The following is a 14,911-nucleotide window of genomic DNA, read 5'->3' as shown; positions in this document are numbered from 1 at the left end:
ACGACACAGCAGGTTAGTACTGCAGCACTGCATGGGGGCTGGGCACAAAATAGCTGTTTAACTACATATAATATTTATAAAGAAATAACTATGTAGATATTGCTAACTTAGGCTTGTATCCCCCTAGTGGGGAAAATAGATGAGCACATGTCCAAACTCCAGACCAGAACATTGTATAGTGTGGCACAGCTATATCCAATTCTGCATACCTGGCATTATATTATAAAAAAAAATAATAATATAAAGCCAGTTATACAGAATTGGGTAAAGCTGTGCCACACTATACAATAATACACTGTTCTGGAGTCTGGACATGTGCTCATCTATTTTCCCCACTAGGGGGATACAAGCCTTAGTTAGCAATAGCATGATCTAAATATTCATTTCATTATTCAATGTCTTTTTTTTATATTATAAATTTTTAAAAAAAGGAGGCCACCTGTATGAGCAGAAAACTACATTTTCAGGGGAGTTCTTTACACATAAAAATTAAAATAGCACATGCAAAATTATGGCTGCAAACTTAAATTGACAGACCACTTCTTGTAAAATAATTATATACATAAGTCAGTGTAGGTTTCGAAGTTCTACTGTCAGCAGGAGGAAATGGTAGAGCTGCTGGTGTGAATATATATAATATACAATGTAATTTTCCGAATATATATTCTACAAAAAAGCAGCTTTGCCATTTTTGTATTGTTCATCAACTACCTGCCTTAAAGGCTAAGTTTACCTTGCACACCATGTTTCATGTTACACCCATAAAGAAGGTATAACATAAAACATGGTCATATTAACCCCCCCACACGTCAGGAACCAGAGCATTGCACCTGGGACCCACAGAATGGTGTTGCAATCCTTTATTCACTCCAATGCAAAGTAATTGATCAGAGTTTTTATTTTATGAAGTGCGCATTTATTATTTTCTTTAAAAAGCTGGACTTTAAAGCTTCAATTCCCCTTTATTTTTTCCCCTCTTTCAGGGACTGATGCAATATTTACAGGACCTAAAAATGACAAGCCTTGCTCAGGTTGCCAGCTATTTAAAGAGTTATCAGTTTGCAGAGTGACAGATGTGGCATGGACCGACATATCAAGGGCTATAAAAAAGAATGGGTGTATGCCAAGGGCAGAAATCGTGTCTGTTTGATCTGACATTGGCCGGATGTGACCCAGCATAGCACAAGCAGTGGCAGTATTAATACTCAGATAAAACTCAGGACTCAGCAACAAGAAAGAGGATGATACCAGGCTGTAGAAAGCTTGAGGTAGAAGGAAAACACATGGTGGCTGAGCTTGCTAATTATACAAGCAGCCAAAAAGGCATTCTCTATATAAATATGACTTGACTTCCTTCGAAAGACAAAATTTAAGAGTAGGCTCTCCCCACAATTACTATATGTTACAGGAATGTGCAACCTACATTTACTTAGTGTTGAGTAGACGACACAATGATAAATCGGCTGTTGAGAAAACAAGCAGAAAATAAATTGCTTGGCAGAGGGATATGCACAGAAGTGATAGCTGAAGGCGATGCAAAACTAATTGGAGCTGTAGAGGTTAAAGCAGAGTTTGCCTTTCTCTTTTCCAACAAGTTGTGTGCATGTAATGGGAAGCCAGCCTTGTGCTCCTTACACCCTTGCACTGGGGCCTCAGAAGCTGGCAAATAGTTTCCAAACTATCCCAGCTTCCCGGGTAGTATTTCTCTGTGCAGCTGACATGCGTCAGTGTCATGATAAGGCCTTGTTCTGAAGGGGCAGGAAAATATTTCTGGTTTACCTTGGTATTTGCTAGATAAAAGGAGACATCACTGTACAAGGCCTTCTTAGATCACAAATTGTGTGTGTATAAACATATTTCACTCATGGGAACAAAAGCAGCCAGAGACAATACTGCTGCGCAACCGATACCTTGGAAAACACTTTAGTGAAATTGAATTCAAAAGGAAAAAAAATGTCTTATGTTATAGGAAATGTCTAGAAATGGTAATTGTGCCTAAGCAGTATACTAAAGGACCTTATCTCTTGAATTTCTTCTGAACAATAGCAGTGCATTTCCTGGTATACAAGGGTGCCTAGGCACTTCTGTACCTACAGCCTCATAGTTGTAAATCTGCAGTGTGAGAGCTAAGCCACTGCTGCTACTGACCGCCAGTCTCTAGAAATTTGGAATGAGATTTTCTGATGTCACTACAGTGCACTATTCCCTCGCTTGAGGCTACCAAGATGGCTACCTCCAGAGAAACACAGTAGAGAACAAGACATGGTAGCAATGGAAAAAATCTGCTGCAGGGAGACCACAGACAATACTGGTAACAAGCCCTTTGCTTCCTTTTTCAGGGCACAGCTTCCAGAGTTAAGTTCCTCTTTAACCACTTCAGGGCCGCAATATGTAAATATACAGCGGGCCACTGAAGTCATTATAATACCAAAAAAACAGCTGCTGTGTTCTTGGTGTCATTGTAAACATCCAGTGATGACTGTTCAGGTACAAGTGACCCGGCGTCTATACAGCCCCCCCCCCCCTCTGCCGCCGGCGCTCTCTCCCCCCCCCCCCCCCCTCTGCCGGGTTCCCCGGGCCCGGCAGGGCGGGTCACTCCGCTGATCTCTCCTCCGATCACTGGACCCGGAAGGAGTGTATTGCATCATTTCCGAAGTCACTGTTTACATTCCCTGGCTCTGAGCCAGAAAAAGCAGTTGGGGAAGATCTCTGTTTCATCAGGGTCCCTAGGTGACATTAGGGGTCTGGAAGACCTCTGTTGCCATATAAAGTTTTGCTTGTGTAATATATTAATTAGATAATATAATATATATATTTGACTGCATCTATCTGCATGTTATTTGACTCTCAGTTCCTCAATTGTGTTACTGTGAATCTGTCTGCTTTAAAGTCCTAGCTATTGTTTTGTTTGCTTATCACATCTCACATGGGGGGTAAACAGCAACCTCATTTAAATCCTCCAATCAGGTTACACCCAATGTACATTTGGTAGGCAGTGTACAGAAAGGAGGATATATAAGGTATTGTTAGCAAGCCACGTGCTCTCTGTGGTGGGTAAAACTCCACCACACTTGTACATTGTCTTGTAAATATTGTTTTGTGTGTTATTTGTAAATATGTAACCCTACCAATAAATGTATATTGCTTATGGAACTACTTCTTTTGTCTAAGAATCCTCAGAACTAGGGGTGTTTATGTGAATATTATTGTAGTCATTGGAATATATTTGCATATCCATTTCACCTGGGTAATACCACTGATGTCTCCATAAAGAGGACCTATCACACCCTATCTGCTATTACTTAGGGGGCTTGTTAGTCCCCTATGTGATAGCAACAAAGTTAGTTTAAAAAAAAAAAAAAAAGTGTTTAAAAAATAAAAAAAGTAAAGTAACAAATAAAATAAAAAATGCAATGCACGCACATACATACACAGACACGCCTCGGTGAGCCCACATGCAAAAACTAAAATTGTGCTACACATATTACCTATTACTGCGAACGTCGGAGTGAGAGCAATAATTCCAGAGCCATAATTACTGTGACCACTAAGCTAAAGAGCGGTAAAAGCTTTTAAAGTTTCCCCTATGGGAAATATTGGGTATTTAAGTTTTTTGCGGCTTCAAGGGCAAACGCAATTTTAAGGCTTGACATGTTTGGTGTCTATTTACCCGACATGACCCCGTCTTTTATATTTTACCAAAAAAATGGGTATTATATTATTGTTTCTGTGCACTAAATTTAATTTTAGTGTATTTTATCCTGAAAATACCGGTTTAATAAACATTTGTGCAAATACCTTGCGGCATAAAAAATTGCAACTGGCATTTTTTTTTATTCTACAGGGCCTCTGCTTTCAGAAAATATATAATTGTTTGGGGTTTGAAGCGGTTTTATAGCCACAAATTCAGATTTTATCATCTGTGCAAATAGTAAGAAATTACTCAGGACAGCAAGTGATTAAAGTAGTAAACCCTTGATACAAACAATTAAAACTGCATTAAAAAAAAACAAAACAAGAAAAAAAACCTATACTGGATTGCTGCGTTTTATAAAGTGCTTTTAAAACTATCTTTCTCTGTAGCTCTACATGAGGGCAATGCACATAGCAGCTATGGCAAACAGTTTCCAGTACAGTACGGGCCTTCTGAGCCACCATCAGTCAAAGCAGTAGGGTGTTCTACAGGGAGGGGAATTTATCAAACCTGGAGCAGACAAAATCTGGAGCAGTTGCAGTGGGCAACCCATCAGCTTCTATCTTAAAGTGGCATTAAACCCTCAGATTTTTTAACATAAACCAATACTGTAATGTGTGCCTTACTGTAATCCATGGTTGTTTCCCTTCTCTTTGCTGCTCTTCCTTTTAAATCCGTATCTCTTCTCATGCTGGGCAGAACTTGTTTTGCAGCACACTGCCTTGTCTCTGGAATGGATACATGGTGTCTGTGTGCAGGTTCACAACCTGAGCCAGCACTACAGGAAGAGGCACTCAGCTGCAAAGGGAAGTTCTCCCCCAGCATGAGAAGAGATACGGATTTAAAAGGAAGAGCAGCAAAGAGAAGGGAAACAACCATGGATTACAGTAAGGCACACATTACAGTATTGGTTTATGTTAAACAATCTGAGGGTTTAATGTCACTTTAAGTTTGTTTAGTTAAGAGCTAAAAATGAAAGAGAGAAGCTGATTGGTTGCCGTGCACAGCTGCTCCAGATTCTGTCTGCTCTAGTTTTGATAAACTCTCTGCAATGTGTTGTTAAGTACACAGGCAGCGTTCATGCTGAACATGAAGCTATTCTGTGCAGGACATAGGCTTGTAGTTCTCGGGAGTGGACATGACAGGATGACAACGCTGTTCCTGCAAGTGAGTATTATGGGCTCTTGCACACAGGTGGCAGCTCAAGTACACCATAAATGCATATTCCTGCTGGCAGAAACCCGTATACGCCGGCACCCACACATGCGCACAGAAATGGAAGTTTGGATGAGGAACCGGTGGGTCTGAGATTTTACATCTGGGCAGATGCGTGGGTTTAGGTAGTGCCAGTGTATACCTGCCAACACCAGCATACAGCTATTGACTGTAATATGAGGTTGTACGCTGCACCTGGGGCTCTCTGCCAGTGGAAAATACGCTGGCATTTACGGTGTATGGGAGTCACCGCTTATGTGCAAAAGCCCTATCACCCTTTGAGAGGAGGTGCTTGGAAAGGCTCTTGCTGGCAGGGTCACCAGGTGAAATTAGAGACAATCACCGACCCAAATGCAAAAAGTCTACACAAATAGGAGGTGAGCGAACACAGGAAATAGCTGTATAAAAAAAGTCTGCATTGACAAATGTACTGTATATTTTCATGTTTTATGATTACTGTATGCTAATTTAATGTTATCACTGATCCTGTAATAACACTGTTATGTGCTGTAAATTTCCTATGTCCTAACACCAGCTGGGACTCACAGGTTATGGTATGTCAATGAGGACCACATTCTGAAGACTGTCGATTTCCTGCAAAGTTAATATTCTCAGTGCTTAGCCACTAATCCATCTGGGTGTCCACTGATCAGAAAATTAACATTAAAATTATTTTTTGGTATAAGAGAGGGTACAGGCACAATACAAAAAAGAAAATCATCAGATAAATCCCAACATCTTTTTTTCCCATTGAACTAATGCCCCAATGTAATGTTGTCTGCATGAATTTCCATAGGATTAAAAAGCACTTATGGCCAGTGACAAATTATGTTGCTACATACATTTGAGGGAGCTATGGGGAGTGGGATGGAGTAGTGCGCAATACTTAAAATGCAGGTGAAAGAAAGAATGTAGACAGAAATCTATATTTATATTGGGCCAAAATGTAAACAATGGCTTGTTGCAATTGCCTGACAGGAAAATGTTCTTGTAGTCATTAGTTGTGATAGAAAAATTACATATGAAATCTAACCACTGATCACAAATATAAGATGGACTTCACAAAAATGGCTTTTTTTTTAGGGAAAAGTAGATTTACCTTAAAAAAAAATCAAAAACTTGCAGGCAACATGTAAAAAAATATCAAGATTTCACAATAGAAGTTATAAGCACTATGCTATGTAAAGAAAGGTAACTTATCCTTTCTGCAGCACTTATTCACCAGACTCTACTGGGGAAAACAAAATGTCTAAACAAAACTGGTTAAAAGACCCTTGCAAGAAATAATAAAAACGGTAAAAACACAATTTGTTAGAATCTCTCTAATAAAAGCCACAGATTATTGGTTGAAATGTTATTGGTTTATAAAAAGGCGCACTCTATTAGGGGAACATATTATGACAATATTGTGGCGAAAAAGCGCTTGATATGCCAAACAAAATTACCAGCATTGACTGGTTATAAGCAACTGGGGTACGGTGCCAGGAAAAGTTCAGCAGGTGGAATGATGGATGAGGGAAGCCAGGAAGAGTGCAGTGGTTAGATGGATGGGTGGTATCTAGGAACAGCAGACAAATAGAAACCACAGGAGAGCGGCTGGGAGATAGCAGTGAAACAGTGGTAGCTGCAAAATAAGAGGACACAGAGGTACTGAAAGATGGCGTCACCAGTAGCACAAATAGGGTAGTACACAGAAGTGGATCAGACAAACATCAGATGTTTGCAGACACCAGATTACTAGCAACATGGTACTTTGCAAGAACAGTACAACCATTTCAACTTTTACAGCTGAAGCCTCAGCTAGGTAGGGTGCTTTTCTTTGTTAGCATTAGATTAGCTTGGGCCTAAATTATGACCAGAGCCTACCTTTAACTTTACTACTGGCAAGAAAAAATTGTAGCATTTGATGTGAAATGTGGATAGAGCTCTGCATTTCCAAAGTATACTTCTGATCGTACCGTCACTATAACTCTTCTTCAGCGTCATTAATTCAAGCTCCATGTTCCTCATCTCTGTCCATTTGGCATCACCTCTGCACAATAGAACCTAAGGCTCTCTCCATATTATAAGCATCAGCCATGACTCCTGCATAAGCATCTGTTAAGGTGAACTAAGGTATTCATTTCCACCCTTTCCCTTCAAATCAAAACTTGTAGTATTAAAACCCCCCAAAACATATATAGCAACACATATAGAATGTTTTGCTATAAAAAAAGGTCAACAATAAAAAGTACTCAAAATATTAAATCTACTATGTTTATTATCAGATATATTGGGTGGAATTTATTAAAACTGGAGCAAAATGAATCAGGGTCCGTTATATATATATATATATCTCCTGCAAACTGAGATCCAATATTGATTGTAAGAAAAGGTATATTTCTTTCCTGGTTATTTTTTTTCTACCCAGGAGAAATTGGGATGTCATTCTAGGGATTTCACATGAATAAGAAATAGTGCAGGATTGCCGTTCAGCAGAAGTAAAATCAAACATCAACAAACCTGACCCCTAAAACACAAGTCTACAGTATAAATTGGTATGGATATATATTTATGCCTGGGTAGAGCAGAAGACCGAGATTTCCTTGAGTCCTTCCACCTAAAGAGGTGATGATCACAACCAACACTGAACATCTATCAACTTCTGAAAACATTCCATCATAGGGTTGTCCAACCTGAGTGCATTCCCATCCTCTCTTCCAACTCCCTTCAGTCAATGACAATAGCTTTGTGGCTGTCAAAAATGGGAAGCTATAATCTGTTTCTATTATTAGAGTGGTAATGAATTCCTCTCTCACACAGGTCTGAATTAATCATACAACAGATATAGGAGGATTCAACCATATAAACAGTGCTGTGCTCCGAAGAAGCATTCATCCAACTGCCTATTAGCAGCTGCTAAATTTGAGGCTTAGAGGCTCGGAGAGAGGAGACATGGCCTAGATAAAAGCTCAGAAATTGCAAGAACACGGTTGTAGAACCACAAGAGCATTTCATATTTCTTTGTATTTAAAGTGTGAAACTTTCTTAGCAGAAGGACTTGACATAATATGTGCCAGTTCTTCACAGAAAACTGTAAAGATATGGTACATATATCCATGAAATAACAGAAGTCTTTTTTTGTAGCAAAAAAAAACAATGACTTGAAAAACAAATTCCAGTTTTGTTGGAATAAAACAATCCCCTCCAGATCAACCATAGGCAATGTAATGATTTAAGCTATGTGACAGATTTGTTTTACCTTTTCTCTTCTATATACAGAAACAGGTAATTTAAGTGCTTTTTGTTGAATCATTAACCACCTCCCCTCCACTGGCCGTTCCTGAATGGCTGGACGATAGCCTTATAGGAGCGGGAGGGCGTCTTTAGAGGTCCTTCCCTTACCCGCGCTTGTGTGCGGCGCCAGCGATGGCTGTTTACATTCAAGCCAGCTGGCGTCTCCAGAGATGCCCGATCGCTTGTATTAGGTAGAGGTGTGCACCCCTCCCCCGATCCCGAGATCCGCTGTGCCTGATGGGATCGGCAGTAAACTATGTCCCTTTGATCTTCTCTCCGGTCCCTGAATGCAGGAAGTGATGTATATTACATCACTTCCGCATTCAGTGTCACTCTCCGGCTACATATGCCAATGAGAAGCTGGTGAAGCAGATCTCTGCTTCATCAGCTTCTCTGGGGGTCCCTAGGTGACATTAGGGGTCTTTATTGCTATGTGGGTTTTCACATTTACATGCAAACATGCGTCGAGTGCGCCTATGTGTGAAAACGACGATTCCGCCTATTGTGCCGTACATGTTACACATCGCCGCAAACATTCGAGTATAAGTAATAATTTTAGGGCCATTAATCAATAAAAACACTAAACTGACGAGGAGTAAAAGAGTTTAAAGCTTCACCTATGGCCAATTTTGATCGTGGTCATTTTCTACGATTTCGCTGGCGCGCGTAATTTTAAGGCTTGAGGTGTTTGGTGTCTATTTACCCGACGTGACCCCATATTTCACCAAAAAATTGGGGTGATAATAAATGTTTCATAACATTTCCTAGGGAAACAGGTTTTTTTTCCAAAATGTATACCACTTTTTTTGTTATATAGTTAAAAATAAAAACCCCAGTGGTGATTAAATACCACCAAAAAAAAGCTCTATCTGTCCACAAAAAATGGTATAAAATTTGTTTCAGTACAGCATTGCATGACGGAATAAATGTCAGTCAAAGAACCGCATACTGAAAAAAGGCCTGGCCAGGAAGAGGGTTTAACATCCTGGTCTTTAAGTGGTTAAAAGATGGTGGTATTGCACCTGAGTACTGTAGCAATACAATTTGCACTGCCAGTATTCCATTAAATGTGGGAATACTTCAAGGATGAGCAATAACACCAAGGACATCCAGAGGATGCCAAATCTCAGGCAACAAACTGCCTGTAATCTAACCTCACGCTCTGTGCCAACTTCAGTAAGCGAATTACAGGAGCAGGTGAACCAAGATTCTAGTAACTCCAGTTGTAAACAGAGAATTACTGCCATGGTTACAAGGAAGAAAAATGTGTATTTTTAGGCAGTTACAAAAAAATTATATTTGCTTTCACCTAATAAAAGGGAAAGTTATTTTAATGATAATCCATTACAAGATATCATGAACAGCAAATATGTATATTTTTTTTTATGGATTTTTTTGAAATGTTTAAGAAATATGTTCTCAGGCTATCTAATGAGAGTACAGATCAAACTTGGCAGGATTACACACACAAGAAAAAAAAAGGGGGCAAAAGCTACATATTAAAACAATCACATTTTTACAGCCAACGCTCTAGCTTTTCCAGCAGGGAAAAAAAAAAAGACAAAAGAATTTATTGGCAGAAGTCAGTAGGGGATAAGCAGAACAGTCATGTGAAAAATACAGTAGTTCAAACCTATTTGGAGGTTTTAATTAAAATTAAGCAGGAAATTCTCAAGAACTGGCAATAGAAATTATTAGACAATAGAAATTAATCCAATCGATTGTGTGGGAAAACGGGGTTTTTGTTGAACCTGTAAAATCCTGTTCTTGGGGTACATCACAGGACACAGGTAGCTAAATTATTTAACCACTGGGTTATGCAGCTATGTTTAGGTGGTTGGACACGGGCAAATCAATAAAAGCTGCAGTATAGCACCGCATAACCCTTTCCACTCCCAGCCTGCCTCCTTGATGGTCGATGTAAGCTAAGACCAGACCCTGCAACTAAGTACATTGTTGGAGACAATTGAATTTCCCTGAACTCCAGGAACTTTATCGGGAGTAGAGATTCCCCTGATGACAAGGACATCACCCTAGCCTGAACGGGCTGGCATCTGTTGTGAACACCTTCCAAAACTTTGAAAGTAAGGATTTCCCTGATTTGCTGGACTGGATATCCACCATGCCATGGCAAACATGGTAATTCTGGGCAATCAGAGGGAGAACTGCTTCCTGAGAAGGTGGTTATGGGGACCCCAAGGGAGTGAAGCCTAGCCAAGATGGGGGCCTGCATTTTGGTGAATACCTGTAGTGCTACAGATAGACCAAAGGGAAGGACCACAAACTGGAAATGCTGGGTTTCCACAGCAATAGGGAGGTTGGGACTGTAGGCAGACAAATTGGGGATGTGTAGATAGGTTGAAAAAAAGACACAAGTCCATCACATTTAACCTATAGAGAAAAAAAGAAAAGAAAAACGTCCATAAAACAGAGCCCTATATCCAAAGTTACCCAAGGCTGATCCAGAGGAAGGCCAAAAAAAAACCCTATTCAATTTGCTCCAGCCGGGGAAACAACGTCCTTCCTGATCCCATATGCCAATACTCCCTGAATCAACAATCTATGGTGCTTTCTTCTTATTAGAATGTTAATATCTAGTTATATTATGTGCATTAAGGCATGCATTCAGATTTTTTTTTTTAAACAATTAACTGAGCTAACTAGAAGTAGTTCCCGAGGAATCCTATTCCATATTTTCACAGCTCTCACTATGAAGAAGCCTTTCTGTATGCAAAGCTAAGAATAATACCAGGTAGGACTTCTGGCATTGGTGAACACTTTTTTTATGGTGAACACTTTATCCTCTTTCAAAGCCTTCCGTTGTTCTTCCCCTATTCCATTATAGCCTGACAACCGTATTACTTATCTGCCCCATTATATTCTAACTCGCACTCCCCCCTCAATCCTAGTTTAAATAAGACTCCAACCTTCTCTTAAACCTCTCCCCTAGTACAGCATACCCCTTTCCATTTAGTTGAAAACCCTCTTTAGTATACAGTTTGCACCTCAATGAAAAGCCAGCCCAGGGCTCTAGAAACCAATATCCTCCCCTCTTACACCAAATCTTTAGTCATGCATTTAAACTATTTTCTGTCTTTTCTATGTTAAGCTTGACACAGGCAAGATTCCAGAGAATATTACCTTGGAGGTCCTTCCCTTCAATTTGCATGCTATTTCTTGAAATTGATCCTTAAGGATCATCTATCTGCATCTTCCCTTCCAGAAATGTGCCCACCAGGTCCACCACCTGTTGAACCCTGGCACCAGGGAGGCAGTTAATCATGCAGTTGATGGTATTCGGATGACAAAATATTATATGGTTCTCAAGATTATAGAATCCTCTATCACCATCAGCTGTCTAGGCCTTCCTGCATCACCATCATCACCTGTACTAGATGGGTTGCTCTCCCGACTGTCAGGGGTAGCAGTGACATCTAGTGCTGCCAACTCTGAGTTTGCCATCCTCCCCCAACTTCGGCTGCTCAAACACAGCACTGGCCTTCCATTTCTGTAAATCTCTGCCACTCCCTTCAGCTACAGTAGCCCAGCTTCCTACCTGATTATGCATACTTAGCTGTCCACCCTCAAAATCAATTCCATTTACAGCTTGCTCAGTGAGCAGAAGACTCCTCCTAAGGTTGTCAAGTCTCCTTACTGTTGCAATCTGCATTTTCAGATCTCAAATGTGAGCAACCTGCTCACCTAAGTCATAGTGGTATTCACCCTGCAACTGTGGCTCCGATTGTGTGTACATGTGGCTGAGTGTGCACTGAACAAACCCTTTGAATATATTGGCACACATTAGGCCAGTTACAATATTTATATTACTTAAAAAAGTTTAGGATGTTACTTCCAGGTTAAATTCCTATTGTTTAAACTTCAATATGGGGTTGTCCGTTCATTGTGAATAAGGCAGTGTGGTGGCAGGGCCATGCGTGGCTTCCAACGGCACTGGGTCACTAGTGATTATTAATGACACTACAGAATACAGAAGCAGTCGGATGAATTCAGAAGTTTATAGGGATATATAGTCTGCTCAGATTCAGCCAAATTCAGCGAAGTTGATTGGACGGCGTTTCACTTTACAGATGGACAATGACCCAAAACTTACTGCAAAATCAGCCCAGAAGTTTATTAAGGCAAACAAGAGAAATATTCTGCAATGGCCGAGTCAATTACCCGATCAAACATGCATTTCAAACATGCATGAAGACAAAATTTAAGTCAGAAAGACCCACGAACAAACAACAACTGAAGACAGCTGCACTAAAGGCCTGACAAAGCATCACAAAGGAGGAAACCCAGCGTTTGGTGATTTCCATGCATTCCAGACTTCAAGTAGTCATTGCCTGCACAGGATTCTCAACAAAGTATTAAAAATAAACATTTTATTTATGATTGTCAAATTACATTTGAGCCCCTAAAATAAGGGGTCTGTATATGAAACCGGTTGCAATTCCTAAACGTTTCATATGATATTTTTGTGCTGACACTGTCCTTCCTTCTGTAGGGTGGCTACTTTTGGTCCCTGGGTGTGTTGTAAAGTAGAGACTGTTCCAAGCTCACTCCTGTGATGGACTACAATCTTAAGTTTAGTTCACTAATTTGCATTGAGATTGTAGTCCATCACGGGAGTGAGCTTGGAGTGGTGGCAACTTTACGCACACAGGGATCATGGGGAACAAATGTAGCCACCCTCCAGAAGGAACGACAGTGTCAGCACCAATTCAGAGATGATTTGAGGATCTACAGTCGAGTGATACACAAATAAGATACATTTTTGTTTAGTTAAAGGAGAACTATGGGGTTCTATCTTTTCTTGATTAATGCATTCCTTAGGCTAAATAGGTAAATTATGTAATTTACTCTAATTAGCCAAAATGCACAGTAAGACTGTAAACCCTTATTTAAGGTGGTGGGCGGGGCTAATATATGGACTTGCCCATTTGTAGTAAATGCTGAAGAGAGAGAGAGGGCTCCTTCCCCTCTCTCATCAGCGATCCCCATTGAATTGAGGATGTCAGCGTCACACAGGGCAGGGAGAGAGAGAGAGGGGAAGGAGCCTTCTCTCTCTCTTCATCATTTACCACATATGGGCAAGTCCATATATGATGAAAGATGTCACTGGGGATCCCTGCTGATCGGTTGCTTGCCAGTCTGCAGGGATACCCAGTGACATCATTCACCATATATGGACTTGCCCATTTCTGGTAAATGATGGAGAGAGGGATGGCTCTTTATCCTCTCTCTCTCCCCCTGTGTTATGCTGACATCCTAATTACTGGGGATCGCTGATGAGAGAGGGGAAAGAGCACTGAATGTGTAGGGAGGCTGAGTCCGTCTCTTGCTGCGGCCTTCTCACTTCAGACTCCGCCTCCCGCTCACAAATGCCAGCGTGCACGAGCTGACAAAACACAGCTGTGCACGATGAGAGGAAGCGCGGCCACAGCAATGAGATCATTTGAAAAAAAAGCCGTGGGCGGGCTGGATCAAATGCCCCCTAAGAGGAAAGGAGCTTGGAGCAGGGTTGAAGGCGGCCATTTACTACAGGTTTTGAGGGTTTTATCTGTGATGTGCTGCGACTTTAGAAAAAAGGAACGATGCTACTACAATCAAGGTAAGGGGTATTTTTATTTGCCCTTAAGTCATAGTTCTCCTTTAAGGTTGTTAAAAGTATTCTTAAGATTTAAAGCCTGAGTTTAGTGTCACTTTAAGATTCTTTGGGTGGTGGTTTAATTTCAGTACAATACAGTAGATATCATAGGCAATAGAAGAGGTATTTAGTCTTTTTCAGGGAGTTTATTGTGCATATCTATTTTAGCAACAGACTGCTTTAGCAACAGGATTAGTATGACAGTTAGAAAAAAATTATAATTTCCAGACGCAGGGGTCAGAATAGCTCTCAGTCACTATTCAAGTGTTGACTTGTTATGCCCCTTAAACAACGCTGGAGTTTCAAAGTTCTATTTATACATTATTTTATTTATATCACACTTTTATATATGATTATATGATGTATTAAAAATATTTAGCCTACCTTTAAAGTTCGAGTTGGGGCCCAGCCCGTTCCATCTATGGAGTGCTCTCTCAGCAAACTGCATTAAAGAAAAACATGTGATATTCAATATTTTTAGATCTAAAGCCTGTGATATGGTTAAAATGCCGCAGTGCTCCTCCCATATCACCCTGTCACACATCTAGTTTGGTTTTCATCCAAACTAGGTGTGTGCGTATAACATACACATAATGAAAAAGCAAAACGGACTAAGTCAGCTGGGCACACCACGCGTCAAAAACGGCGTGGAGGAAAGTCAAAACCCCCCCCCCCCCCTTCGCAAGGATCCACTTCTGCCCACTGAACACCCACCTGTCACCCCGACCAGACCTCACGACATCACGACATCACCAGGAGATCATCACCTGTGTGCCCATCCATCTCATCACACGTCAGTGCCCATTTTTCATTCCCACCCACTTTTATCTCGATTCACTGTTATTCCTTGGTCAGTCCCCCTCCACAAAGTCTTTGCCAGTTTGTTGCACTCTTTCCCTTCCTTTCTTTCTATTCAGTATCACACAGTTAGACAACCCGGTCTAATAATACAAGGAGCCGCACAACGGCCACGAAACACCACACCTCCCCCTAGGAGAGCGCTAACCAATCAGTCTTCATTTTCCAACTCCGGTCCCAGGGCCATTTATCCACTATGGAATAGGTCCTTCCAT

General features: G+C 40.7%; 1 protein-coding gene across 2 annotated transcripts in view; it reads right to left on the bottom strand.

Moving 5' to 3' along the window:
* Nucleotides 1-14,911, bottom strand: part of UBE2F (ubiquitin conjugating enzyme E2 F (putative)) — a 192,011-nt gene that overhangs the window by 51,200 nt on the left and 125,900 nt on the right. For both annotated transcript variants that reach the window (XM_018559937.1, XM_018559935.1), the window contains exon 7: nucleotides 14,223-14,280. In XM_018559937.1, the coding sequence (XP_018415439.1) occupies nucleotides 14,223-14,280 (58 nt within the window). The remainder of the gene's footprint in view (nucleotides 1-14,222; nucleotides 14,281-14,911) is intronic.

Source organism: Nanorana parkeri, unplaced genomic scaffold (assembly GCF_000935625.1).
Source record: "Nanorana parkeri isolate BGI_ZX_2015 unplaced genomic scaffold, ASM93562v1 scaffold423, whole genome shotgun sequence".
NCBI lineage: Eukaryota > Metazoa > Chordata > Amphibia > Anura > Dicroglossidae > Nanorana > Nanorana parkeri.
This window is presented reverse-complemented; position numbering and strand designations above follow the sequence as displayed.